This window comes from Panthera onca, chromosome B3, assembly GCF_046562875.1.
Source record: "Panthera onca isolate mPanOnc1 chromosome B3, mPanOnc1 haplotype 2, whole genome shotgun sequence".
NCBI lineage: Eukaryota > Metazoa > Chordata > Mammalia > Carnivora > Felidae > Panthera > Panthera onca.
Genome location: NC_138344.1, coordinates 24182963 through 24210138, shown reverse-complemented (window position 1 = coordinate 24210138; position 27176 = coordinate 24182963). Strand labels below are relative to the sequence as shown.

Below are 27176 nucleotides of genomic sequence, written 5' to 3'. Positions count from 1 at the left end.
GGGCAGGGCACAACGCTGCGTCCTCCCGCGCTCCCCCCAGCCCCGCCCCGCGTTCCTGCGTCCCGGCCCGGAGCCCTCGCCCGTCCGGGCGGAGCGCGCTGCCTGCTGGGATACTCGGCCCGCCCAGCCAGTCCTCCCGGCTTGCGCTGCGGCGGCGAGATCCGCGTTTTTCCCAAGATGGTGGCGCTGGGTTCGGGGTGACTGCAGGAGACGACAGAGCCTGAATCCCCTTCGCCAGAACCTCGACACATCGCCTTCCTCTCGCTTGCACACCTCGCTACCACTTAGCCATCTGCCGGCCCAGGCACTCGCCTTTCGCTGCTGCCTCCGACTTGAGCTTCATCTGTGCGGACCTAGCGATTACGGCCTCGGGGAGCGGCGCCTCCCTCGGCTCCTCCTTGGGGTCGCGCTCGGAGCAGCTTACAGTCTAGCCCCGGGTCGGCGGGCCCCGCAGCTCTCTAGTGGGGACAGGCAGCGGCGGAGCGGCGGCTGGCGACGAGCGCGGGGTTTTATGCGGCCCCGGTGCCCCCTTTCCCGGCCTTAGTCTCCGGAGAAGGAAGCGCGGGTCCCGCATGAGCCCCGGCGGTGGCGGCAGCGAAAGGGAACGAGGCGGCGGCGGGCGGGGGCGGCGAGCGAGGGCGACGACGACTAGTGAGGCGGCCGCTGCTGCGAGGGCCACAGCCCAGGCGCGGGGGCGACAACAGGTCAGTGTGGCCGAGGACGGGGCCTGGGCCGGGGAGGCCGGTCACATTTCCCTTCGTTTTCTCTGTAGTCCAAGCCACCCTGCGGGGCTGGCTTCGGCAAACGTAAGGACGCCCCTAAACCGCGCCGCGGCAGGTGTTGGGGGCGCGTGGTTTGGAGTGGTCGGTGCCAGAAGTAGGCCTCTGATAGGTAGCAGCCGCTGCTGCTCCCGTAACTGTCAGTCCTGGCTGAGGGCCTGAGGGAGGTTTTTGTCGCCTTAGGGGACGCGAGCGGGCCCGAGGCGGGGTGTGCAGGGAGTCGAGAGTTGGCCCTCCTTGGAGCGGAGCTTAAGGAGCAGGCCCGGGCCCCAGGCTGAATAGGCCTGGCCTTTTTCTTCCAAACGGGAGGAAGCCTCTGTTTTCGAGGTTTTTGCCCCGGTAGTGAAAAATGTTTAGACGTGTGCTTTGGTGGGTCGGGATTTTGGGGGTGGACTGGCGGGGAGGGGGAATGAAGAGGGAAATCAAGCCCAAGGATTGTGTTCACAGGTTATTGGGTTTTTCAAATTAAGTATGAGCTCTACCGGGTTTGCCAGAGATTCTGTTAAATGCAACCCTGCAAACAGTTGGCATTTTTTGTTTTCCCTTTTCAGTTGAGAAAATGAAAAGGACTTTTCGTCATGGCGTTGAGGTTTTGTTGGTAAAGTCAGAATTGAATGTGGCAAATGCTTTAGTCCGTAAAATTGTTAGAAATAATTTTAATATAGACAGTCGTTGAGTTTATTCTTCAAAAATAATTTAGTTTCTGATTTTTTTTTTAAAACGTCCTATGGGCATATTAAAATAGAAGCATTACTAAATCTGTTTGGCATTATATTTATTAAGTGGCTAAGGTGCTGTTGAAAATGTAGACGAATGGCAATATGGGATTTACAGTCCAGAGTTACTCTCCATAAACCATAAGAGAATATGGATATAACCTATAATTTTGGAGTATTCCACTGCTTGCAATATTGAAAGAAGCAGGAAATTTATTCCAGAATATTCTGGGGACCTGAAATGGAAGTGACCTAAAGTTTCTAAGTACAGCAGTCAAAAAAATTACCTGTCAAAGTCATTGTAGATACCCAGTAAATCTTAAGTGAATGACAAGAGGAATGAGAAGTGTATTTCATATCTCTGACTAGTAAGTATTCTTACTTGGAATATTATTGTGTAAATCATGTAAAAAAGTTTAGAATTTAGGAAGATAAAAATAAAATTTTCTCACAGTGTGTATAGTGGAAGTAATTTTGGAATTAGATCTTGCTTGTAAATCTGAGCTATTTATCACATTTTTAATGAAATGAATACAGTATTAGTGATGGTGCTGATAAAACTGAAGAATGACCCAGAAACCCTTTAAAGAAACTAGTAATCATGATCGCAAAAGTAAAAAATAAATTCAAGAAATAATGACCCTATATTTACAAAATTAGAATTGGAAACTAAGAAAGCCTTATTGTGTCAATATTTATTAACTAGCATTAATGTGCTAAGTGTTGTGTACACAATTGTCTAGACATTGCCTAGTTCCTGAGGAGTTTAACTTTACAGAGAGATAAAATTACAATGTTTTGATTCCTTTTCAGAGGTTTTGTAAGCCGTTTTTGTTTTATGTCTCCTAAATTGTACATTTTTTTCATGACTTTTTTAAGTATACTTAATTAGAATTGAGAGGAAGATATTCTCATCCCACTTGTCCAGGTCATTTAACAAGATTAATTGGTTACTTACAGTGTCTTTGACATTTAACATTTAATCATTTGTATTTTTTAAACTTTAGGTCATTTTTAAAATTATCCCTTCTCTCTCACCTCCAAACCTGTCCCCCACAAATCTGAAATAATTTGCTGTTTCGAATAAGCAGTCATTGGAATAATCCAAAACTATGAATCATACCTAAATTTTTCAACCCAAGCACTTGAAATATTTACAAATGCTTATTTTCTTAAATGATTATTGGTTATGTTCTTCAGTCATGTTGCATATTTTTGTTGAGACCTAAACTTGTATTGGTCAGAATGTAGAGACAATTTATATTAAGTACACATGCAGCTGTATAAAAATTAGTTTTCTCATTTTTATGAATGAAGACAGATTTTCTCTTTTTATGGTAATTCAGGATAACAGAGTTTTGGCAGATTTTGACAGTTCCTGCTCCCTCAACCCCCTACCCCCCCCCCCACCCCCAATGTAAAGATAAAATATATTCAAAGACATTACAGTATGTACAGTGAAAACAGCTTTGGAATTAGATCCCATTTTTAATTCAGGGCTCCCCCTAGTTGTCTTATCTTGGCAAGTTAACTTCGTCTTGGTGAGCTGCAGTTTTGTCATCTGTAAAATGGGATGGTGAAACTAACTCAGAGTTGTTAATGAGGATTAAAGTTTGTAAAATGCCTAACACATAGGCCCTTAATAAGTATTATCATTTGAAGTCTTCCTACCCAGTTTTTCTGATTGGTCTCAAAGCACCTTACATACAGGGAACTCTAGCATGTTATCCTTTACATGTTTTCATTCTCACTACCTGTGAACTCACTCTTTAAGGGCAAGGACTCCTACTAGTGTTTACCAGAAAGTTTACTATCCATACTTGAGTATGGATGAATTAGTTAATGAAGTAGTAAATAGTCAGCTAACATTTATTGGGTACCTACTATGAGCTTGTTAGGTGTAAGGGATACAAAGACAAAAATCATGTCTCTGTCTTTTGGAAGCTTATAGTCTAGTTACTCTGTCCATATTAATCCCATTTTTTGTGAAACCCTATCATGTAACAGAGCCTCATTCTTCTGTGCTCTTCTAATCTTAGGACAGTTCTGTTGGGCTCAACACTTTACACTCGCAGCTGCTATTCTAAAGATTATTATTTTTACCCCTTTCTACCACTATTTGGCATATGTGAGATACTTCATATCTTTATATCTTGGTCCCTCTCCATCACCCAAGATCTGGCACATAGTGTGTTTGTTTGTGTGAATGGGTGTGTGTGTGTGTGTATATATATATATATATATATATATATATATATATATATGAAAAAAAAAATGGCAGTTTCCTGTGAATACTTTGATATTTTTCTGGGGTGATTATCCTTCTGTCTTCTAGATTTATACAAGGTTTAAACCTGAGTAGGTCTATTCTCGAAGTTAGTTACTCCATTAATTTTACACATGAAGAAATTGAAGTGCAAAGCTTTAAACAGATTTTCTTAAAGTCACCTAGGTGGCAGAGCCAGAACCACAGTCTGAGAGTATGGACTCTTTGTTCAGGACTCTTTGTACCCTATGGCAAATGTTTGCTCCTACCTCTTGGGAGGAGTAGTTTGTGATTACACACTTACCTTATGTTTGAGTGTTTTCTACACTATTATTAGAAGGATGACTTCACAAGATGCCATCAATGGGCCTTTTCTGACCATAACAGTGCAGGAAATGGGACTTTTTCTTCTTAGAAAGGGAGTCAAGTAAAATTATAGTAAATAGAAATAGTATTTTTTTTTTTTTTACATTTATTTATTATTGAGAGACAGAGCGGGACAGAGCATGAGCATGGGAGGGGCAGAGAGAGGAGGAGACACAGAATTTGAAGGAGGCTTCATGCTCTGAGCTGTCAGCACAGAGCCTGACGCAGTGCTCGGACCCACCAACTGCGAGATCATGACCTGAGCCAAAGTCAGACGCCCAACCGACTGAGCCACCCAGGTGCCCCTAAATAGAAATAGTATTAATCTATAAACATATTCTATGTTTAAAACGCTTAAAGATACTGTGTAATTTTTTTAATGAAATAACAGTACATAATTAGTCTCTGCCAACTTTCATTTTCGTTTAACCTGAGAAATGTTACGTATAGTGTGCTTTGATCTAAATTATCTTTAGCAAGTAAATATCATTGTGGATAATAAGTCAAAAAGAAGATTATTAAGTTTAAGGCCAATCTGAGAATGAAATAAAGCTAGTACCTTTTTTTGGAATATTGCTGTTTGCATATAGATTTAGCTGACAGTTGTTAACTGTTTGATTCTAAGCTTCATGACTGTGAACTCCCTAAAATTATATATAAAATTTTAAGTGTTTCAGAGTCTCAGCAGGTTCAGTGAACAAAAGCCACCAAGAATCACTGATGTGGAGGAAGAAGCACTAACTTTGGTGTCAGAAGATCATGGGTTCATTCTTCCCATCTAGCTTCTAGTCATGAGCAGGTCATTTATCTTTTAAAGCCTTTGTTCTGTTAACTTCTTTCAAGTGAAGGTGATACTTGCTTTGTCTGTTTCAAAGGATTGCTTTTCAGATGTGATCATTCTCAAAAAAGTGGAATAATAAAGTGACCTTGTATGATTTAGTGACTTGCCCTAAAAAACAAGTTGGTTAGTATTAAATAGGTGATTGGAACCTTGGTATATTTCCATGCTTTTCTCTATTAACATTTTTAATCTTTTCATAGAAGTATTATTTTGGAAAATGTTTAGTGTCTGAATTTATTTTAAATTTGTTAACTACATTTAAAATAAACAATAAATCTTAATAGTTAGTGATGTATTCAGTATTATTAATCCATAGTCCAACACCTTCTGTAATTTGCTTTACTTTTGACCTCTCCTGTTAATTTGATAAATGGCAAGTGAATCATAAGGTTGACCTCAAAGGAAAAATTTTGGAGACATAGATTCTTATTGGATAAGATTATGCGAGAAGTTCAATCCTAGGAAGTCTGTGGAATCTATAAGGCATCACATAAGGATCATGGAAAAGAATCCTATGTAAGACTTTATTAAAGTCAGCATCTATGCTATAATTAAAAGCATGAAGGTAGCATATGAACCCTGAACACTTACTATACAAGTAGGATAAAATGTTCTTTAAATGAAACTCTTGGCTGGGCAGAATGGAGCTTAATGTGGTAACTCTTAACAGTTCAGTGTGTTGCATACAGTACCCTTCTGAGGTCAGTTGAGGTTAGTCAAGCACAGATCCTTTTATATTATGAAAATAAAACATGAAAAAATTTTTTTGACCTGTTTCTTTGTGGTATGCAGGCTTATAGCTCTTTGTTAGTTCTTAATGTGATGACTTCTGCCTCCTTTTATCAAAAGGGATACCTTATCCATTTCAAGCTTCTAATAGAGTTCTACTCTTGAATGTGAGAAGGTAGTCTTAGCATTTCTTTTGTGGACTGTAACCACTATCCTACCCATTTACTTTTATATTCTTTGTGATTCAGAACAAATTCTGACCCCCCCCCCCCCAATTCAGTATACAGACAGTATAGAGAATAATATAACAATCATGTATGTACCATTCAGACTGAACAAATGTCACATTTTGTCACTTCCTGGCTTCATCTTTAAAACTGGTCTTCTTTTTTTTCTCCTCAGATGATACTTCTAGCACTGCAGATACCACTACAGGAATTTCTTCATACTACTAACAAATTCTTTTATCAGATGTAAAGCATAATCCCATTCTTTGAAAGAGAAAGGATGAAATGCCCAGCAGTTATTTTTACATAAAGCTAATGGGTCATAGGGAGACATGTGGGTATTTTCAGCTGAATAATTACTTCAGTATTTTTTTCTTAGGGGTTCTATTTATTGTGCCTCTTTGTGTGTATACGTGCCAATATTGATAACCTTATAGTGTGCCGTAAACAAGGATATTAAATATTTACCTTTGCTAAATATTTAAAGTTTTTGTTTTAGGAATTAAAAAAAAAACATGTCTTTTGAGCACCTGTTTTATGTGATAAATCCCATTTAACACAAAGAGTAATTGGGTAACATTTCTCTTCTAGTTTTCTGAAGTGAGCTGACAATGCATCATGTTGAATATTGGTTATAGAAACTATGCTGTTCAAGATGTTCTAAATTTAGAGTTTCTTACAAAAAATGAAAAGTTTCTTTCCGTAGCTACTTAAGCTGCTTCATTTATATTCCATTTTTTACACATTTTGTTATGTTTGTGACATACTGCTATAGACTAAATGTTTATGTCCTCCCAAATTTATGTGTTGGAATTGTCACACCCAGTGTAATGGTATTAGGATCTGACGCCTTCTGGAGGTGATTAGATCATTAGAGTAGAGCCCTCACTAATGGGGTGCCTTATAAAAGATTTCAAGGAATTCCCTTGCCTTTTCCATAGGAGGACCCAGCTAGAAGACAGCTGTCTGTGAATCAGGAATCTAGTTCTTCCCAGACATAAAATCTGCCAGCACCCTGATATTGGGCTTCTTAGACTCCAGAAATGTAAGAAATTTCTGTTTACAAGCCACCCAGTCTGTGGTATCTTGTTTTAGCAGCCCAAAATGGACTAGGACACATTAAACATGTTTAAAGAGCAGAAAAGGAAAATAGAAAATTAAATGGATCAAAGTTTGGCAGCGAAGGTAGGGATGTACTGTGCTTGACAGGATGGAAGCGCTTAAAAGTTGACTATAGTGTTGAAATGAGACCTCTTAAGTAGAATATGTTTAAAAAAAAAATGAGCTAACTTTAGTCTTGCATACACATAAAACTAGATTTTTGCATTTCAGGTATTATTGTATATTCTTTTAATTCCATGATTGCCCAGTGTATTATATTTCAGATTATCTTCAAAATGAAAAAGTAAGGTCCTATGGTCTCATTTATCTCAGTAGGGAGTCCGTTTACTCACCCTAAAATTCCTCTTCCATCTTTTGGGCTAGATGAAAGGCAAGGAGGGGTGAACTTAAAAATAGACGGGTCTCAACAGGATAATAGGTAAGTCACTTATCTCAACGGAAATTAAATCATTTCTTTGCTCCTGGATTGAAGATTCTATGAGAACAATAAACATTTTTTCACGTGCAGTTTTATGTATTTGTAAGTGCTTAATGAGTGAACTGCTTTCTTTTTAGTTTAGAACTACTTTTGGATATCTGCTGTGGGCTGATGAACTAAGTTTAATCAGGAACAAAATCCTCTAGGCTTCAGAACTTTAAATAATTTTAAGTAATGATAGGACTAGGGGTCAGTCTGGACAGTAGACTAAAGACCTGCCTATACTGCAGTCCCACTTTACTGCTGATGCCTGTGCTGTATTTGACAGGGTTTCCTAGGAGGGGTGTGTTTGTGTTCTCGATATTTCTAGCTGACATCAGATGCTGAGAAATTAAGGCTGCACTGTAGCCTACAAGTTTCTTTCTCTTAAGTGATCAAGATTTAATTCCCCAAAGTGCTATTTTAGACATGTTTAAAATTGCTGTGACTACAATAGTATTTATTTTCTATTCTGATATCGTTCCTTTTATAAAGTAAGTAGGTTAGGTTAGATTGTTTACAAAGTAATGATGAGTTTACAAAGTATTTAAAACTTACAGTAAATGATATAGCAAATACTCATTCGAACACTATCCAGAATTATAAATTCGACCACTTTTGATTCTTTGGGAAGTAAATGCAGTCTTATGTATGCACTTAGAGCAACACCCTCCCTATCTTTCCCAGTTCTATTACCCTCTCTCCACTTAAGGTAATAACTATCCTGAGGTTCTTGAGTATACTTCATATTCTTGTGTATACTTCTACTGTATCCATGTACATGTAATCCATAAGTGATCTATACAGTGTTTTATGTTTAAAATTTTTACAAAATGGTACTGTATTGAACATAATCTTTCATCAGCTTCCTTTTAAAAAAATACTTAGCATTTTTTGAGATCTATATGTTAGTGCATATAGGTCTAATATGTTCAAATTGCTGTATGGTACTCCATTGTATGGATATATAAAATGTATGTATTTCACTGTTGATGGATATTTTGAGTTATTTTCTTTTCTGTTATTAATAATGCTGGAGTGATTGTTTCTTATACTTTTTTTGGGGGGGGGTGTAGGTGTTTGGGAAGATTCATTAAAGTGAAATTGCCTGGAATAGGTTGTGAATAACTTTAATTTTACTAGATATTACTAATTCTTCTTTAAAATCATTACGCCAATGTATACTTTACCAGCAGCATATGTGCAATTCATTTTCCAGCATCCTAGCCCATACTTGGGATTGTCACATTTTAAAATTTTAGCAAATTTGATGGATACGAAATGATACTTCATTTTAATTTGCATTTTCTTGATTATTAACTCTGGATGGTTGGTAAATGGCTGTGAACTTTATTATTTTGGCTATGTTTTAAATATTTTATGAATTAAATGTTTTAAAAAGAGTGAGACATCATAACAGCATTTATGTTATGTAAAGGACCTTGGTGATCATCTCATTGAACCTTCTTACTTTACAGTGCAGCGGTGAAAGATAACAGAATAAGAATAAAATTACTTGTTGCCCATTGTGATATTCTCTTGTGTGATATAGAATCTCAACTTTGGATGTTAAAATCATGATCCTTTATGATTTGTATTTTTTGTTCAAGAAACCTTCTTTTACGTTGTCTGCTAATAGTTGAGAGGTTTATATTGTTTGCTTTTTTTGCATTTAGGTCCAATGTGGGAGGGAGTTAGGAATCAATTTTTTTTCACATAAGTTAATTGTTCCAACATTAAGTATTGATTCTCCATTATTTTTCTACTGTCATCTGTCATATGCTTGGGTTTGATTTTAGTTTGTTTTTTTTTTAATTTAATTTTTTGTCTTAATCTTTTTTAAACACCAGTACTACATTTTTTTTATTTCACATAGTTCTATATTAAGCTTTGAAATCTGGGATTCCAGGCCTCCCCTTTATTAATTTTCAGAACTATCTTGACTCTTAGACTTTCATTCTTTCATAACTTAAAACTATTTTATCAAATTCCTTTGGGGATATTATTTGGAATTGCATTGACTATACATGGTTTATCTTGCTGTTTATTTGATTCTTCTGTATTTTGCAGTTTTCTTCATAAAGGCCTTTTACACATGCTTTATTAAATTTGTTCCTGGTATATGATTAATTTTTTTTTTTTGCAGTATAAATAGTATCCTTTTTATTTCATTTGATTATTGCTGGTATTGATTTTGTAACCATCAACTTGGATGAACTCCATCATTTCTGATTGTTTGTAATTCTTTTGGATTATTGTGAACAAATAATTCTGTCTTTTCAAGTGATTGTTTAAAAATAAGTCTTAACCTTGTTACTTTCTATTTAAAATTATACTTTGGCTTTCCATTGCTTTTAGAATAAATTCAGAATCCTTTATTAGTCTAGGAAGTCTCACATAATCTAGATTCTTTCTCCTCCACAGCTGTATCTTTCTCCTCAGTCCCCATTGTTCAGAGCCATCTAACAGTACTGACCTTTGCAGTTTTTTGAGCTGTCTAACCTCTTTCTAGTGTCAAAGTCTTTGCCAGTGCATTTCAATTTTCCTGGAATACAGACAACAAATTTCACCTGTTCTTTAGGTCTCAGGGAATATTGCTAAATATTCCTAAATATTACTCTGGGAAGCCTTCCCTGAGAATCTCCTTGCACTCATTGGTTTTAGTGTTTCCTTGTATTGTGCTGTTTTTGAATCCTGCTTTTCCTGAGCAAGTACATAATCTCAAATTGCAATTAAATAAGTTCTTTACTCCTGACTTGATGACTCCATGATAAAAGTAAATGGTTCTCTATTTCATTTTATTTTATTTTATTTTATTTTATTTTATTTTAATTAATTTTACTTATTTAAAGATCTTATTTTTTTTTAAAGTAATCTCTACACCCAACTTGGGGCTCAAATTTACAACCCTGGAGTAAAGAGTCTCATACTCCACCAACTAAGCCAGCCGGATGTCCTCCCCACCCCACCCCCCTTTTTTTTTTATTGTATACTTTCAGGCATTTGTGCTGGGTGAATGAATGAATGTTCATGTACTGATTGATGTAAAAATACTACTCCAGTTGGTAACTGCTCAAAAGAATATAATTAGGCCACTTTGAGGTATTTTACTAGATATTAATAGAAAATTAAACATCTTCAACTTTTACATTTTATATCCTTCAAGTATAGTCTTTAGAACAATTTTCAATTTTTTTAACAGATGCAGATGTAATTAACATTATATGTAGTAAGCATTCTTAAAGGCACTTTGAAGTTAAATTAGAAGCCAGTGGTCTTTTGTTATCCTTGAATCAGATTTTATGAGTTTATTTTTTTTAAGTTTATTGTACTTATTTTGAGAGAGAGAGCTTGCGCAAGCAGGGGAGGGGAGAGAGAGAATCCCAAGCAGGGTCTGCACTGTCAGCATGGAGCCCAACAGGGGAGCTCCATCTCATGAACTGTGATTTGAGCTAAAATCCTGTCGCACGCTTAACCGACTAAGCTCCCCAGCGTGCCAGATACTTGAGTTTAGGTGCTACATTTGATATGCAGAGGAAATAATAAATGTGAAAGTATATGTTCATGATTATTTCAAGGAAAACCCACCTACCTTTAGTTATTTCAGTATCTTGTACTGTATGTCATTTTTTGGTGTGTGTGCATAAAATAGGCTGAAAGCATAATTCTAGGTTTAATTTTAGGTTAGACACCATATAAGATTGAACTCAAATGAACTATAGTGCAGAAAGAACCTGGAGGAAAATTTCACAATACTGTCTTTCGGACTATGTGTCACATTTGCTTCTATTTTCAGATCATAGAATTCTTGACCAGAATATGTGATTTATATTTAAAGCCAGGAAATTGAGATAAATCTGGTAATTTAGAATTTCTAAAAGATTTCCATAGATGACACTTGATCTACTCTTAACCCATGTAACAAAACACTTAAGTAAAGGTACCTTATTAGGGGGAAAATTGGCCAATCAGGAATGTACATTTTGTAGTTATTCAGGTAGGTAAATAAGCATAACTTATTTAATTTATGAACTGTTCACAGAACCCAAAGGGAGGGGAAGGCTAAATGCCATTAGAGAGTTCAGTTCTTTTCCAATACACAGTAATTGTGATCCCAGAGTTCTCCTACCTACTCCTATGTATAACTGTACAACCTAGATTTGCAGCATAGTATCAATTTCAAATATTGGGTTAGGTTATTTTCATAAATCATAAAACCAAGAATTCTAACATTTCTGTATTTCCAGAAAGCCACTTGTATTTCCTGGTTGGTTTTCCCATCCCCCCTTTAAATATTGGTGCATAGAATTATTTTTGAGAGTGAGCAAATGCAGGTAGATAAAGTGTATAGTTTTAGGTATAAAAATAAGTGAAAGTCTCTTCTCTTCTTAACTTATTCTAAAATATAACAGCTGTTAAATGTTAGTGTAGAATATAAAATTGCCTGGCAAATGCCAAACAAATATATTTGTAAAATTATAGATACATGTAGCTTTTTTCTTTTTTTGAGAGGTTTCTTAAAAAAAAAACAACCATATATTTTTTATAATTCCCAACTTTATTGAGATATAATTCACATGCCATACAATTCATCTTTTTAAAGCATATAATTCAGTTTTAGTAATAACTGTATTTAGTATATTTGGGTTTTAGTATATTCAGTTGTACAACCACCAGCGCTAATTTTAGAACCTTTTTATTATCCCAAAAAGAAACTGTACCTGTTAGTAGTCATTCCCTATTCTCCTGTCCTCCATCCTCTGGCAACCATTAATCTGATTTCTTTCTATATGGATTTGTCTGTTCTGGACATCTCATATATGTGGAATCATAAAATATGTGCCCTTTAATGTATGACTTCTTTTACACAGTATTATATTTTCAGGTTTCACTCATGTAGCATATAACAGCACTTCATTCTTTTTTTATGGCTGAATAATATGCTATGAATATATGCACTGTTTATTCAGTTAGTTGATAACTATTTGGATTGTTTCCACTTTATGGTTATTATGAATCAAGTTGCCATGAACACTCATATATAGGCTTTTGTGTGGACATATATATTCAGCTCTGTTGGGTATACATCTAGAAGTGAAACTGCTGGGTCATAGGGTATCTATGTTTAACATTTTAGGCTGCCAAAATCCTCCAAAGTGGCTGCACCATTTTACAGTTGAATCAGCAGTGTATGCAGGTTCTTTCTGATAGCACTACTTCCGTTCATTGTCCCTTTATCTTAGTAATTTTTATGGGTGTGAAGGTATCTCTTTGTGGTTTTGATTTGCATTTGCTTAATGACTAATGATGATAGAAACATTTCATGTGCTGATTGGCCCTCTTTGGGGGTGGATCTGCACAAATCCTTTGCTATTTTTTAATTGGGACTTTTTTTTTTTTTTTTTTTTTTTTTTTTTTGAGAGAGCTTCTATAAACGAGAGTGGGGGAATGGCAGAAAAAGGGAGAGGGAAAATCCCAAGCAGGCTGCACGCTGTTAGTTAAGCTCAGAGCCCCATGTGGGGCTCGATCTCATGAAATGTGAGATCATGACCTGAGCTGAAATCAAGTCAGCCGCTTAACTGATTTAGCCACCCAGGTGCCCTTTTCTATTGTTGTGTTTTAAGTATTCTTTATATGTTCTGGATACAAGTCTCTTATCAGATACATGATTTTCAAATATTTCTCCACATTCTGTGGGTTTTCTTTTCACTTTTATGATTGTTATCTTGAAGCACCCAAGTTTTAAATGTCTGGTTTATGAAATTTTATTTTGTTGTCTTTGGTGTTGTTATTTAAGAAACCATTGCCTAATCTAAAGGTTATAAGGATTTATGCCTACTTTCTTCTAAGAGTTTTGTAGTTTTAGCTCTGTATTTAAGTCTGTCATCTGTTTTGAGTTAATTTTTTGTATATGGTTTTGTTTAGATTTAGGTCTGTATTGCATTTGGCATGTCCTTGGATATTATTGTGTACAAATATTTACCTTTTATTTTTTTTCCACTTGGGTAGACAATTCTCTAGATCAGTTAAGGGATCCTTTCTTCACTGATTTAAAATGCCACCTTTTTATATGCTACATTTTCATAAACCAAAAAAAGTTTATTGAAGTATAATTTATATCCAATATATGCCCATTTTTAAGTGTACAGTTTGATGTATTTTCATGCATATATGTCCTGTAACTGCTACCACAGTTAAGAACTAGAACATTTGAATTACTCCCCAAAAATGTTCTTTCTAGTCATTTCTCCCTGTTAGCTCCAGGTAACCATTGTCCTGCATATTAGTTTTGCCTCTTCTAGAGTTGCATATAAATGGTGTCATAAGTTATATATTTTTCTTTGTTTGGCTTTGTTCCTTTAGCAAGTATTTGAAATTCCTCCATTTTGTATTTATCACTTTTTGTTTGTTTTTTAGTGCAGTACAGCTATACCACAGTTTGCTTATTCATTTTTTTTTTTTTTTTTTTTTTTTTTGGTGAACATTGAGATTTTTTCCAGCATTAGGCTGTTGTGAATAAACATACTCTTTGCGTGTCTTTTTGTGAACATGTTTTCATTTCTCCAGAGTAAAAACCTTAAATTGGAATTACTAGATCACATGACAAGTTTATGTTCAGATTTATAAAGAATTGTTTTCCAAATTGTTCTATCATTTTGCATTTGGCATTTGATATTTTCAAGTATCAGATGTTCTGATGGGTGTGTGGTGGTATCATATAGGTTCTTTTTCTGTACAGTAAAATGTACGTAAGATAAAATTCATTACTTTAACCATTTTTAAGTGTACAGATCAGTGGCATAAAGTATATTCATGTTGTTGTGCAGTCATCACTCTTACTCATCTCTGGAACTTTTTCATTGTCCCAAACTCAGATTCTGTACCCATTAAACAGTAACTTTCCCCTGCTCCTGTTACCTTCTCCCTCCCTCCAGCCTTTAGTGACCACTGTTCTATTTTCTGTCTCTAAGAATTTGACTATTCTAGCTACTTATGTAAGTGTAATCATACAATATCTATCCTTTTGCTTCTGGCTTGTATCAGGTAGCATGATATATTCAAGGCTTACTCATGTTACAGCATGTATCAGATTTTCCTTTTTAGGGCTGAATAGTATTTCATTGTATGTAAAGATACCACAATTTGTTTAACATTCATTCACTGGACACTTGGGTTGCTTCCTTCTTTTGGCTGTTACAGATAATGCTGCTGTGAATATGGATGTACAAATGTTTCTTCAAGTCCTTGCTTTCAGTTCTTATATTTTTGGTTCTTGGGTACCTACTGAGGAATGGTATTATTGGGTCATAGGGTGCTTCTGTGGTTTTTTGCCTTCCCTGTTTTTCCAGATTGTCAGAACTCTATATGCACTTACCATATCTTGTGCTTCTCCTTTACAACACAATTATGTATTGCAATTACATTATTTATTGTGGTTTTTATTATTTGTGCCCCTTTTGCCCATCACGTGAGGACAAGAGATTATGTCTAGTTTCTTTACCACTGTGTCTTTATCCACTTGATGTGCACTCAGACTCTAATACACTTTTTTTATTGAGATGTAATTGATGTATAACATTGTATTAGTTTCAGCTAGCAGACATTTTTTGAATGAATACGAATTTGAACGTTAACAAGTTTCAACCCACACCGTGGTTATGCTAAATAAAAATGAGAGGAAGAAAATAAAGAGTGGCAGCAATTTTTTCATTCTGTGTCTAGAAGGACAGCAGGATTAGGCATGTTGGAGTGATTTTTTGGGAAATAATGGAGTTTGATTATATGCTAATGATACTTCAGGCGTGCATGTGTATCAGTGGTAATTGAGAGTAGCAGGCTTATTACAACTTGAGAGATAGAGACTTAAAGATATAGAGTTGGGTCCAAAGTATAGGGGTGCTATAGAAATGGATGGCATTGCACAGAGAATTAATTTAGGTTAAGAAAAGGGGCTAGTGCAAGAAACTTGAGTGGCCAAGAATGAGGGGTAGGAAGATGAACTAGAAGAAGACCTAGTTGCTGTCACAGGTAGAAGAATATATAGGTGGGTACAGCATTATGGAAGCCAGGGAAGGTGAGTACTGGTGTGAAGTGCTGCAGAAATAAAATAGGATTAGAGGCCACAGGATTTAGAATACACAGGAATGATGATGACTTCTGTAAGAAAAATGTCAGTAGGTGGACGGTTTTGTGTGTAAGCAGCTGAGATCATTAATAATGGTTTTCAGGTCTTTCCAGCAGTTAAAAGGGAAGAAAATAAGGAACTGGTACTCAGGGGTTAATAGAGTTGAGGGGATTATGTGGAGATTACGGGATGAAAGCAGTATTTAAACATTTTGTTCTAACAACAGAATGGATGAGGACAGTCTTTGGTCAGTTGTAAGATTTATAAATTTGCAAAGCTTAAGAGTTTCGACGAGTAGCTTTACCCATAAATTTAAGACATCATAACCATTGTTCAAAGAAGTGCTGAGGGAACACAACAAAAAAACGATAGAAAAGGTAGTCTGTGAAATTAAGTTTTGACCTAGGTTAGAAGGAAATGAAGGAAATAGGCTATTGAAGAGATGAAGGACATAACAAATGTAATAATATATAGACATATGTATGTATGTGGTGTGCATATATAGAGTGTGAGAGTTAACAGATGGACCATTTTAAGAGTAAATGAAAATGTTAGAGGGGCAGATGAATGTAGATGGATAAAGGGTAGATTACATTTTTATTCTTAGATTATTAGACTGGGCTTTCTGGAGAGGGACACAGATATAAATAAAATAAAGGCACTAAGTCTTGTATTAGAGTTCTAATGGTTAAATTTACAGAGACTACCTAACATTTCTGGGGCTTACAGTTTCTCTTATCCTGTATCACTCTAGATTTGATGATATATTTTCCTATGATTATGTGTTCCAATCTTCTAAAGCAAGGTATTTCACATTTGGATCTGTGTATCACCTGAAATGTATATTAAAAATGCAGATTCATGCACCCCCACTTTATGCATCGAATCACAGTCTGAAAGTAAAGGTCAAATACCCATTTTTTGCAGATTTCTCTAGTGGAGTCTATTTTGAATACATTGAGACTTGGTTCTCTAAGATCTTAAAATTTGGTTAATTTAAAAAATATATGCTGTGTATTCATTTTCTACCATCAACCTATAACACTGGGTGGGTGTTTTTTTTGTTTTTGTTTGTGGTTTTTTAGTGTATTTATTTTGAGAGAGCACAAGTGAGCAGGGGAGGGGCAAAGAGAGGTAGAGAGAATCCCAATAAGGCCCTGCACTGGTATCCAGGAGCCTGATGTGGGCCTTGATCCCACAAACTGTGAGATCAGGACCTCAGCCAAAATCATTGGATGATTAACTGAATGAGTCACCCTGGCCTGCCCCACCCCGACCTCCTGTGGTTTTCCTAATCTTTGGGAGTTGGTTTCTTCATATATGATCAAAGGAAATGATTTAAAAGACTGCAGTTCTTATTCCACTGAGAAATGCAAAAGAGTTAAGAATTTACAGTGATTATTTGGGTACATGTTTTAAGCTCAGAATTTGGTTTTTGATGGGTCAAGGTATTTTTTATTTTTTTTGATGAGTTAAGTTTTGATAGACATGTTACATGTTTGATTTAGGAAATAATCATTGCTGCCATGTGTTGAGCTCCTTTTTTGTGCCAGGTAGCATTGTCCTACATACTTATAAAACATTTTCTCTAAAACTCACAACAACCTGATGCCTGAGACTCAGATATGAAAGAACCTGCCCAAGGCTGCAAATCTAGGGTAGTGGACGGATGCTTGTAAATATACCTAACATAGCAGATGCTCATAATATGTTAAGATGCTACATATTATGAGCATCTGCTATGTTAGGTACATTTATTTACCTATAGCTAAATTGCTATAGGTATCTGAAGGAATTAGAGGCATACAGTCAAACAGTTTCCATGTATTTTCAGCCCTTTTGGAGGGAGGGAAGAGTAAAGAAATGGCAGACTCTAAGCTCTGTGGATGAATATAGGAAACATGGCTCTGCCAGAGGAAAGCAGTCAGGCAACAGGGCCTGTCTAACCACCCTTGCATGCAGCCTGGCAACAGCATTAGGGACACTTGTCTCTTGGTATGTTTTTGGATATTCATAAACATTACAAAAAATGAATTTTGGGGAAGATTTTTTTTTTTAGTTTATCCAGTTGTCTATGTGAAAAGAATTGAGTGAGGTGTTTTATATTTTAGGTTAAAAATCTGTAAGAACCTGATTTTACAATTCACCAGCTCCTCAGAAGTTTGGCGAAATATGGTATGTTTCTGTTTTATTTTTTGGAATTCAAAATGCATGCATATCTTAATGTCATAGTTAGAATAAGGACAAACATTTTCAGCAAATTTGGGTGCCTGCTATTTTTAAAGCATTGTGCTAGGTGGTAAATCACTATGCTACCAGGTAGACTATAAGGGACAGAAATGAGATTCTGAAAGAAATTAGAAGAGGTTAGTATGCTGTGAAAAGTGAAATCTTATGCATGAGAAGATTGAAGGGGACAGGTTTGGCTGTTAAGTTGTGAGTTAATAATAGCTTCCATTTGTTAAGCTCTTACTATGTGCCAGGCACTGTTCTGAGCAGTTTAATATATATTGGTTTGTGCATCCTCAGGACAGCCCTCTGAAATAGACACTACTATTGTCTTACTTCTCTCTATGAATGAAATGAGGCTCAGAATGGTTAAACAACTTGCCCAAGAGTTGCCATCTAGTAAGTGACCAAACAAGGACTTGAATCTAGATTGGCTCTGGACCCTATTTGTGCTCTGTTAAACACTGGACCTCATATAAAAGCGCACCAGTAGAGAGAACTTGGCTCAGTAAAATACACATAGCTCTTTAATGAATTAATTTACCTCAGTTGATCACTCGAGGTATTTTAACTTTCTCATATATTATGTTTACAGGTTGGAAAGTTAGACTTCTTTGGGGGTTCTGAAATCATAGGGAACCCAAGAGGGAACATTGTTCATTTCAGGGACGCCATTGCCTTTTTCTCATGTAAACTCAGGAATGTTCTAGGCTCTCATAAGGAGACAGGTAGCTATGATAGGGAAATCTGGAAAATTGGATTGTTTTGTCCAGGGCATATAAGTCCCATATATTTGGAGTTCCCTAAAGTTACTTGTATATACTAAGGCCAACCCTCACCCTTATCTGAATTTGAAGCCCAAGTTCATAGGCTGCTGTAGAGGTATGGACTCAAGATTGATATTTCAACTCTTCTCTTGGTATTCTCAGATGCCTTACTATTTTATATTGGGTTCTGGGTCCATGCTGGTAACCACCTTCTGTGGTTGTTTGTTGCTACTTTGGAGAGGTGTCAACTATCAAGGGTATTTTTTCCTCCCTCTTAATTTTCTCATTTTTCCTTAGTTCACTTTTTGGATTTGGCCTGGATATACAGTTTGGTAGGGAAATCAAACAGAGGAAAAACTAGTTGCACAAAATGAGTTCTCAATACGGGGATATTTCAGATGTATGTCTTTGCCAGAACTATATAGGATTAGGATGCCTGATAAATTTGAACCATGACAATCAAGAAAGTTGTGCTAAAGCCAAGTAAGGGGATCAAAAGATACTAGGTTGAGGGAGGAGAACATGTTTTTGTATCTTGCCAGTCTCTTTTATGGAATTGAATATTAGTGGATTTATGGCTGAGAAAGAATAGAACGCTTTTTCATGGAGTACCCAAGGGGTTTGGGCTGTTAGATTACCCTACTTAATGTAGAGTAAGTAGGACTAGACTTTGGGTGTGTGTGTGTGTGTGTGTGACCATTAAGCATTTGACTACCTGGAAAACTCTATGACTGTTAGTCTGATTTAAACAGTTGCCATAATAGTGGGATCTCAATCCATATTCTGAATCTTTGCGTATACTGAAGTTAGGAAACTCTGTATAGTAAAAACTAAATCAAACCAAAAAATTCTAACCCTGGATAGGAAGTCAGTAGATCTGAGTTTTAATCCTAGCTTCAACACTAATTCTAAAATCTTGGGCAAGTCAATTAATCACTCTAAGTCTGCTTAATTTGTTTTGGTTTTTGTTTTTTCCTTAAATTCTTATTATAGTATCTGCCCTGATTAGGTAGAGCTGAAGTTGTCCTGAAGTCTCAAACAAGACACTGTTGACCAAAGTGCTGTGTAAACTGTAACACTCTGTAAAAATACAAGAGATTATCACCACACTTTATCAAGTGAAGAGATCATTTAAGGAAAGAAAATCTGGAAAATAGTCCTTAAAAACATTTCTATAATAATTACTCTTCTGATGAATGTTGAATTGACACCTGATTTGAAGCTTTGAAGATAAGTTTTTGAACGGTGAATTGGATTTATATTAAGTGTTCTAACTAAAGATTTGTTTAATTTATTAGAGTTATTAAACCTACGCTCAGATCAAGTTAGCAGCTAGACTGGTGTGACTACCTGTTTTTAATCAGTGACTCAAAGCTGTGATCACCCTGATGTCACCGAATGGCCACAGCTTGTAAAAGGTAATTTTGAATGTTATTTTACAGCCTTTAAAAGGCTGTTATTATAAAGTAAAATATGTTTTGTAAGAAATGAAGAAAATTATAGTTGGCAGGAATAGTGCAAATAGTAGAGCTTAAGTGGTAATGTGCTTCTCCATTTAAATATCCTTCCTAAAATATTTTATGCTTCTCCCGACCCCAGATCTATCTATAAGTAAACAAGAAAGTATTTCTCAAAAATTTCATGTTTTTAAATAAACCTGTTTGAACATTATAAAAACTATAAAAAAAATTCTCAGTGTGCATTTTAAGATGTGCCTTTTATGTGGTAAGAGTTTTAACTAAAATACTAGAAATTTTTACAACTTCAATAAAACTGGTATAATTTTCTCTCCTAGATAGTTATCGTGGAGGTAAAAGGAGTGGCTTGCTGGCTGGACAAGCTGCACCCATTATTATTGGAAGTGAGCCTCCATTTGAATGTTCTGGCTCATGCTGCACTATCTAGATTAGTAGGCATTTTGTGATCAGTTTTCTGTGATCCAAATCAAGACCTAAAATTGAGACTCTTCCAAGATTTATTTTTTATTTTCTAATGTTACTTATTGTTTATTTTAAAGTGTCTTTTCTGGTTTGTTATTCTGACAAACTAGGTTAACTTAAGTCAGTACTTTTTCTTTTTTCTCCCCATTGATAATATCCTGAACATGTACTAGATCCTTACTTCCAAAAACTTGACAGTAATGAATAAAAATGCTTTAGTGGCCAAAGTAAAGCTTGGAAACTAATGCTAGATGTTAGATATTTCATAGTTTGAGAGTCAGAATCATAATTTTAGGACTTTTTTTGGTAAATTATTTAGAATATTACAGAAATATAAGCAGAATGACTAGAAGTCTATTCAAACATATACTGTTATTACTCATTGCAAGAAAAGCGTTTGCTAGTTCTGTGTATATTCACTTTTCTCTTAATTAAAAAACCATTTCCATTTTGAGTAGAAAACAATTTGGGCTAACCATGTTTAAGAGACTGAGGATAGATCTGTTTTTGGGTAATACTCTTTCAATCCTTTCTTATTCTTTTGTCCTGTTAGACCGAATTGGTTTAAATTGCTTGGTTTGACTTATAAATGGTTTTTAGTAGCTCACTTGAATATGTATTAACTATATAATAATTTGCTGACAGTTTGATGCTAATGTTTACATATTCTCTTATTTAGGGAACAGAGATTGGAAAACAGAGTGTAGTTACCATTTGATGATGTATTTAACGTCTATCTCATTTCTCAAAACTTTGCAGCAGTTATATATTGTGCTTCTAAGACTCGAATTTGTTTTCCTTCTTGCTTGTGTCTTACCTTTCTGCAGTAGTATTTTAATTTTCCTGTCATTGTGTCCTCATTTTTTTCCCTCTCTCTTTCTCTTTCCCTGTTAATTTTGAAAGTTTTGCCGCCTACGTGTTTGAAAGCTTCTAATCTGCCTCTCTTCCCTTAGTGCCAGCAGGTTTATTTTTTGTTTTGCAAGCCTGCTCTGCCTCCTTACAGTATGACATCTGATGCTGGAGGGTCGCACTTTCAAAAATGAGTCAGCTGGTACATGGGGTTATCATCAGTTTTTAGCTCTTCTGTCTGAGACATACAAACAAGTTTGGAAGCAATCTTGGGGTACTTACCCACAAGGCTGGTGGAGACCAGGTGTGTCACAAAGGTGATTTGCTTGCTCCCTGGGGGAGAGGGTGGAGTGAAATTTTTGCATTTGTGTCAGTGCCAAGTCACTGCCACCTCCAGCATGCCCCAATTTTTAGTTCTAATATAACTTTGTGCAAAATTGAAAATGTAAATATACTGCAAAGAGGAGCTAAAATATTTGAGCTGCTGGAGTTTTTTTTGTTTTTTTTTTTTTTGTTTTTTTTTTTGGCATTCTTGTCCTTGGACTCTGAATGAACTACAGTGAGGGGTAATTTTGAAAGTCTGGTAAAGAAGTGAGATTTTTAAAAGCTAAGAAATGTGGAAAACTGTTTATTTTTGTTGTTTTTTTCTTTTTCTTTCTTTTCTTTTTTTATTTTGCTGGTGGCTCTGAATTTAAGATTCTTTTGTTAAAGTTCAGAATTAGAAATTTCAAGTCAGTGATAAATTCACAAATCAAGTCCTTATAATGTCATTTTAGATATTTAGCTTTTGATCTCTAAAAATCTTGAGAATTTGAATGTTAGAAATCAATATTATGTTGATTTACCTTAGTATACACTGACCAATAGTGTTGATGAAACTGAATAGGATCACAGGAATTTATTTTTTTAACAGCATGGTGGGAATAGGCAAAATTGATTCCTATCTCAAAATGAAAATAAAATACTTTTTGGTGTAACTGGCAACTATTTATAACTGAAGTCAGTTCACAATTATCGGTAGTAAAATTTTAATATCCCCAGTTGGTACACTTTTGATACGTAGTGCATCTTGCCAGTGTATTTTCAGGGAAAGTTAATTTCATTGTTAAACCAAGATAATCATGATTAGAATGGTAAATCTGACTTAAAGTGTCTCAAAATTCCCAAGGCTATTAGATTTAAATTTAAATTATCTAGAGCAGAAGTTGGCAAACTTTTTCTTAATGGGCCAGATAATAAATACTTAGGCTTTGTGGGCTATATATCCTTATCAGAGTTTCTCAGCTCTGCTCTTGTAGTGTTTTGAAAGCAGCCATAGACAATATGTAAATGAATGAGTGTGGCTGTATTCCAATAAAATTGTACAACAATAGGCGCCTGGCCCAGGCCTTAGTTTGTTGTCCGAGGAAATAGTTTGCTGACCCCTGATCTAAATATAGTTTGGGACTGTGAATACCAGTGAATACTTTTGATATTATGGATAACTGGTAGTTGGCTGTAGAAAGTTTCGTAGTTGTATGTTTTTATTATAAATATTGACTTTGTGAATAATTATGTTTTATTATACTGCTTTGTATGTTGGTATCTAAATATAGTGTTTACAGTTTTCCTTAAAAACAATGTGCTGACTTTTTTATTAGTCCAGCTTTTATAATAAATGTGTTGAATGGCAGTCTGACTTGATCGCTTTTTTCTTCTGTTGAAATCTTTAGTTACTTTTAAAACTGTTAACAATTAAATCTTGTTTTCAAATTTGTCTTCTAAAATAACATGTCTGCCCTTTTTGGAATATGGAATATTCTGCTTAACTTTCCTCAATTGCATTTTACAGATCGCCAGGAGAACCTCAGTCTGACAACATCGAAGCTAGCCGAATGTAAGTGTAACTTGGTTGAGACTGTGGTGTTTTTTAAGTTAACCTAGATTGCTTTAAAGGTGTCATGTTATTTGACAATAATTTCCAGTTATAAGAGACTAATACATTAAAAAATAAATTGGGAGAGAGGACTGTGCCTACTATTTTTCCTACCAAATAAATACCTCTAAACTTTGGTAACATGGTACTAGATTTCTACTTTTAAGTGGATAATTGTATACTCCTGTATTGTAATGTCTTTTTGGTCACCTAGAAGTTGTGGAGAAATAGAGAGGGGAAAGAGTCAGGTTAACAATCACTTATTAAATACTCACTATGTATAAAGCAGCTGGTGATGCTGGATGCATAATAATTAGTCCCTAACCCAGATAATTTTACAGTGTACCTAGTAGAAAGACATAGAAGCAAATCATCTTTTTGGTAGAGTTATACTGAGGATGCAACAGGAACATTAAGGAATACTGTGTTACCTAGGTATTCAAAAGGAACCTAAACCAGGTGGCAGGGAAATAGGGGTGGCCAGGGAAGGTGAAATTAAATCTTGAAGTGTAACTGGAACTTAGGTAGCCAGAAGCATAGTCAGCATTGTTCTAGGCAGAAGCATGGGTAAAGTTATAAAGCTGCATAGTGAGTGTAGGAAACAGTAGGCATTTGAGGATTTTTAGATCATAAGTAGGAAAGTGAAAAATAACACTTGATAGAAAGGGCCTTGCCAGCTATGTGAAGGGCCTTGGCCTGTCTCTCATATGTGGCATGTGCATATGTGAAGGGCCTTGGCCTGTATCTGGGAGTCAATAAAGAATTTGCTGAGGAAGAGGTAGTAACCTTGTTAGACAGGTTTTTAATAGTTTTGGCAGCAGAGAAACAGAATTGAAGTCTGTGGTGGCAGGTGACCAGGGCTTCAGCAGTTCAGTCAGTGACAGCCCTAAGAAGGGCAGTGAATAGGAATTCAAGATAACGTTCTCTGGATTTAAGAAAAGTATTTAGAAAGTGAAATAGTTAAGACCTCAGTGACTAGTTGTAAGAATTTAAGAAGTTTAAGGTAAGGTAACAGGAAGGTGGTAATTATTGAAGCAAGGTTTTTGAGATAGTAAGGGTTGAAATGAAGTATATAGGTATAGGGATTGCTTTGGAATAAGAGCAGAGACCCCTATCTTAAACTAGAAGAAGGATATAAAGATGGTTATGTAATGTTAAATGTGTTTGCAGATGAGAATAGGGGAAGTCAAGGTCTTTTTTTTTTTTAAGTTTATTTATTTTGAGAGGGAGGGGCAGAGAGAGAGGGAGAGAGAATCCCAATTGGAGTCCACTGACAGCACAGAGCCTGACATGGGCTCAATCCCATGAACCGTGAGATCCTGACCTGAGCCAGAATCAAGAGTCAGATGCTTAACTGACTGAGCCACCAAGGTGCCCCAGTCAAAGGTCATTTTTACTTGGAGTATTTTCTCAGTAAATTTGTATAGGTCTGCTACACCACTGTTTATTTCTCCTTTGAGATGTTAGTAGACACTTCTTGAAAAGGAGGTTCAATTGTTGAATAAATTTGGGAACTACAGAATTAAACAGGTTTCTTTACTGAAAATAGTGGAATACTTTAAAGTGCTGATGTACATTGTGAATCTCCAAGAAGGGATTGTAAAATGTATTTCTCAAATTTATGTGTCCATGTAACGTTTTTCATCCTTTTTTTTTTTGTGATAAAATACAGGTAACATTATTTTTTAAGTGCAATTCAGTGGTATTTAAGTACATTAATATTGTTGTGTAGATTCTCCACAACTCTGTGCATCTTGCAATGCTGAAACTATATCCTTTAAACAATAACTCCCAATTTCTCCTTCTCCCCACCTCCTGGCAACCATCATTCTACTTTCTATTTTGACTACTCTGTTTCATATAAGTGGAATTATTTATATTTGTCTTTTTGTGATGGCTTATTTCACTTAGCGTAATGTTCTCAATCTTCATCCTGTTGTGGCATTTGTCAGAATTGTCTTCCTTTTTAAGGCTGAATAATATTCTGCTATATGTATATAACATTTTGTTTATCCTTTCACCCATTAATGGACACTTGGATTACTTTCATGACATGTTTAGGACAACACAGATATCTCTTTGAGACCCTGCTTTCAATTCTTTGGGCATATTCCCAGAAGTAGGCTTGTTGGATCATATGCTAATTCTTTAATTTTTTGAGGAACCTCTATACTTTTTTTTAATAATCTCATCAACACTTGTAACTATCTGTTTTTGATAATTGCCATCCTAATGCAGTTATTTTTTTTATTCTAGTTTTGTGAGCATGAAACTTTCTAAGAAACATGTTTTAATAGGTTTTTGTGGAACACAGAGTTTGATTAGGGAATTTGAGAAGACTGTGCAAATTTGGAAAGTGTCTGGGGAGAATGGATGAAGAAGTAGACCAAATATTATTGAGTCTCATGCTACTGAGTGGTTAGTTGAGGTTAGGGAACATATACTTGGAGTTTAAAGAATTTCTTTAATAGCCAGAAAAGAGGCATGGTATTTCAAGATTGGGTATTAGCAGAACAGATGGGACAGAATTACTAGTGGCATGTGCATAGGTTGTTAACACTGAAGTAAGTTGAATGTGTAAGTCTTTGGTGATGGCCATGATTGGATATATTGTGGTGCCAGACAGGTGTTAGGCTGGTTATAAAAAGCCTTGATAGGTCAGAGAGATAGTTTAGTGTAAGTGAAATTTTTATAAGGATAGATGATAATGATCAGGGGTTGGATATTTAATATGCCTACAGTAGTGATTGACATAGAGAGGAGGTGAAGGTTTCTGAAGAAAGTCAAGTAAGTATTTTGGGTAAGAGGGGGCTAAAGTGTTGGGGTAGATCATGAACACAGACATTGAAGTCAGCATGCCAGTGATATAAATGGGGGCAAAATAGAGCCTTTAGTATATGGGTATAATTTACCAGAGGAAACGTATTCAGGTAGATAATATGATTTTCAAATGTAAGTTGTATTTGTGTTGTGTTTATTTTGTTTTGATGGACATTGTTTTAAATACAAGGAATTAGAAGAATAATAGTGGATTTACGGGTTTTAGTTGTTTATGGAATCCTCACATAAAAGGGATGCAAGATAAGCAGTGCCTTTTGGGGTAAAACCAGGCTTTAGTGAAAGCTAAGAGGTTGAGGAACCATTATATAAAGCAGTTGAAGAGTAGGGACAACCTGTATTATAAATATTTTTCTAGAGATCTTAGTAGAGTAGATTAATGGGATGAATCAATAGTAAAGAATAGAAAACAGTAGATGAAGCTTGGCATTTTGTAGTAAAAATGAAGGATAGCAAGAATGTGAAACATGGTAAGATATGTGTCACAAGATTCCAGATGAAACTCTGGTACTCAGTTCTGGTTGAGTTCAGCAAGCTGCCGTACTGTTTAACTTGATCATATTAAGGTAGAATAGCTGGGAATTAGACCTAACATGATGTCTTGATAACGGCGTCTAAGCTTCCAGATATAATCGTTGTAATACAGCTCTGTCTTCGTGTCCATCCCCATTTCATAAATTACTATACCTGTGGAAGCTATAACCAGACAGTGGTTTAGTAAAGTGAGTAGGTCCAGTTTATTCTACCAAAATTGTATGAGTTTTGATGTACAAAATAGATAATGAAGGATTGTTGGTTTTACCTAAGAATTATCCTAGGATCTTTGAATAATGGCAACATCTTGAAGAATGATTTTTTGGGGGGCAATTGGAGACACATTTACATTTGGCATCCTTTACGGAACATCTTGGGTGCATTCTAAATGGTAATTATAAAATTAAAGAATATACCTAGTGTTGCCTATTCCCTAGGTTGCAGAAAAACAGTAAAAATCTTTAACAGTTGCATGC

The 27176-nt window shown here is 35.8% G+C and overlaps 1 protein-coding gene across 10 annotated transcripts in view; it reads left to right on the top strand.

The window, feature by feature from the left end:
• Positions 1–545: 545 nt before the first annotated feature.
• Positions 546–27176, top strand: part of UBE3A (ubiquitin protein ligase E3A) — a 93927-nt gene continuing 67296 nt past the window's right edge. For 2 of the 10 annotated variants that reach the window (XM_060617901.3, XM_060617897.3), the window contains exons 1-5: positions 546–704; positions 17740–17803; positions 19923–20042; positions 21518–21730; positions 23245–23289. In XM_060617901.3, coding sequence (XP_060473884.1) covers positions 21579–21730; positions 23245–23289 — 197 coding nt within the window. In that variant the 5' untranslated portion in view covers positions 546–704; positions 17740–17803; positions 19923–20042; positions 21518–21578. Of the gene's footprint in view, positions 705–17739; positions 17804–19922; positions 20043–21517; positions 21731–23244; positions 23290–27176 lie in introns of those variants that run through there. The other 8 variants (XM_060617899.3, XM_060617903.3, XM_060617905.3 and 5 more) reach the window with 5 other exon arrangements.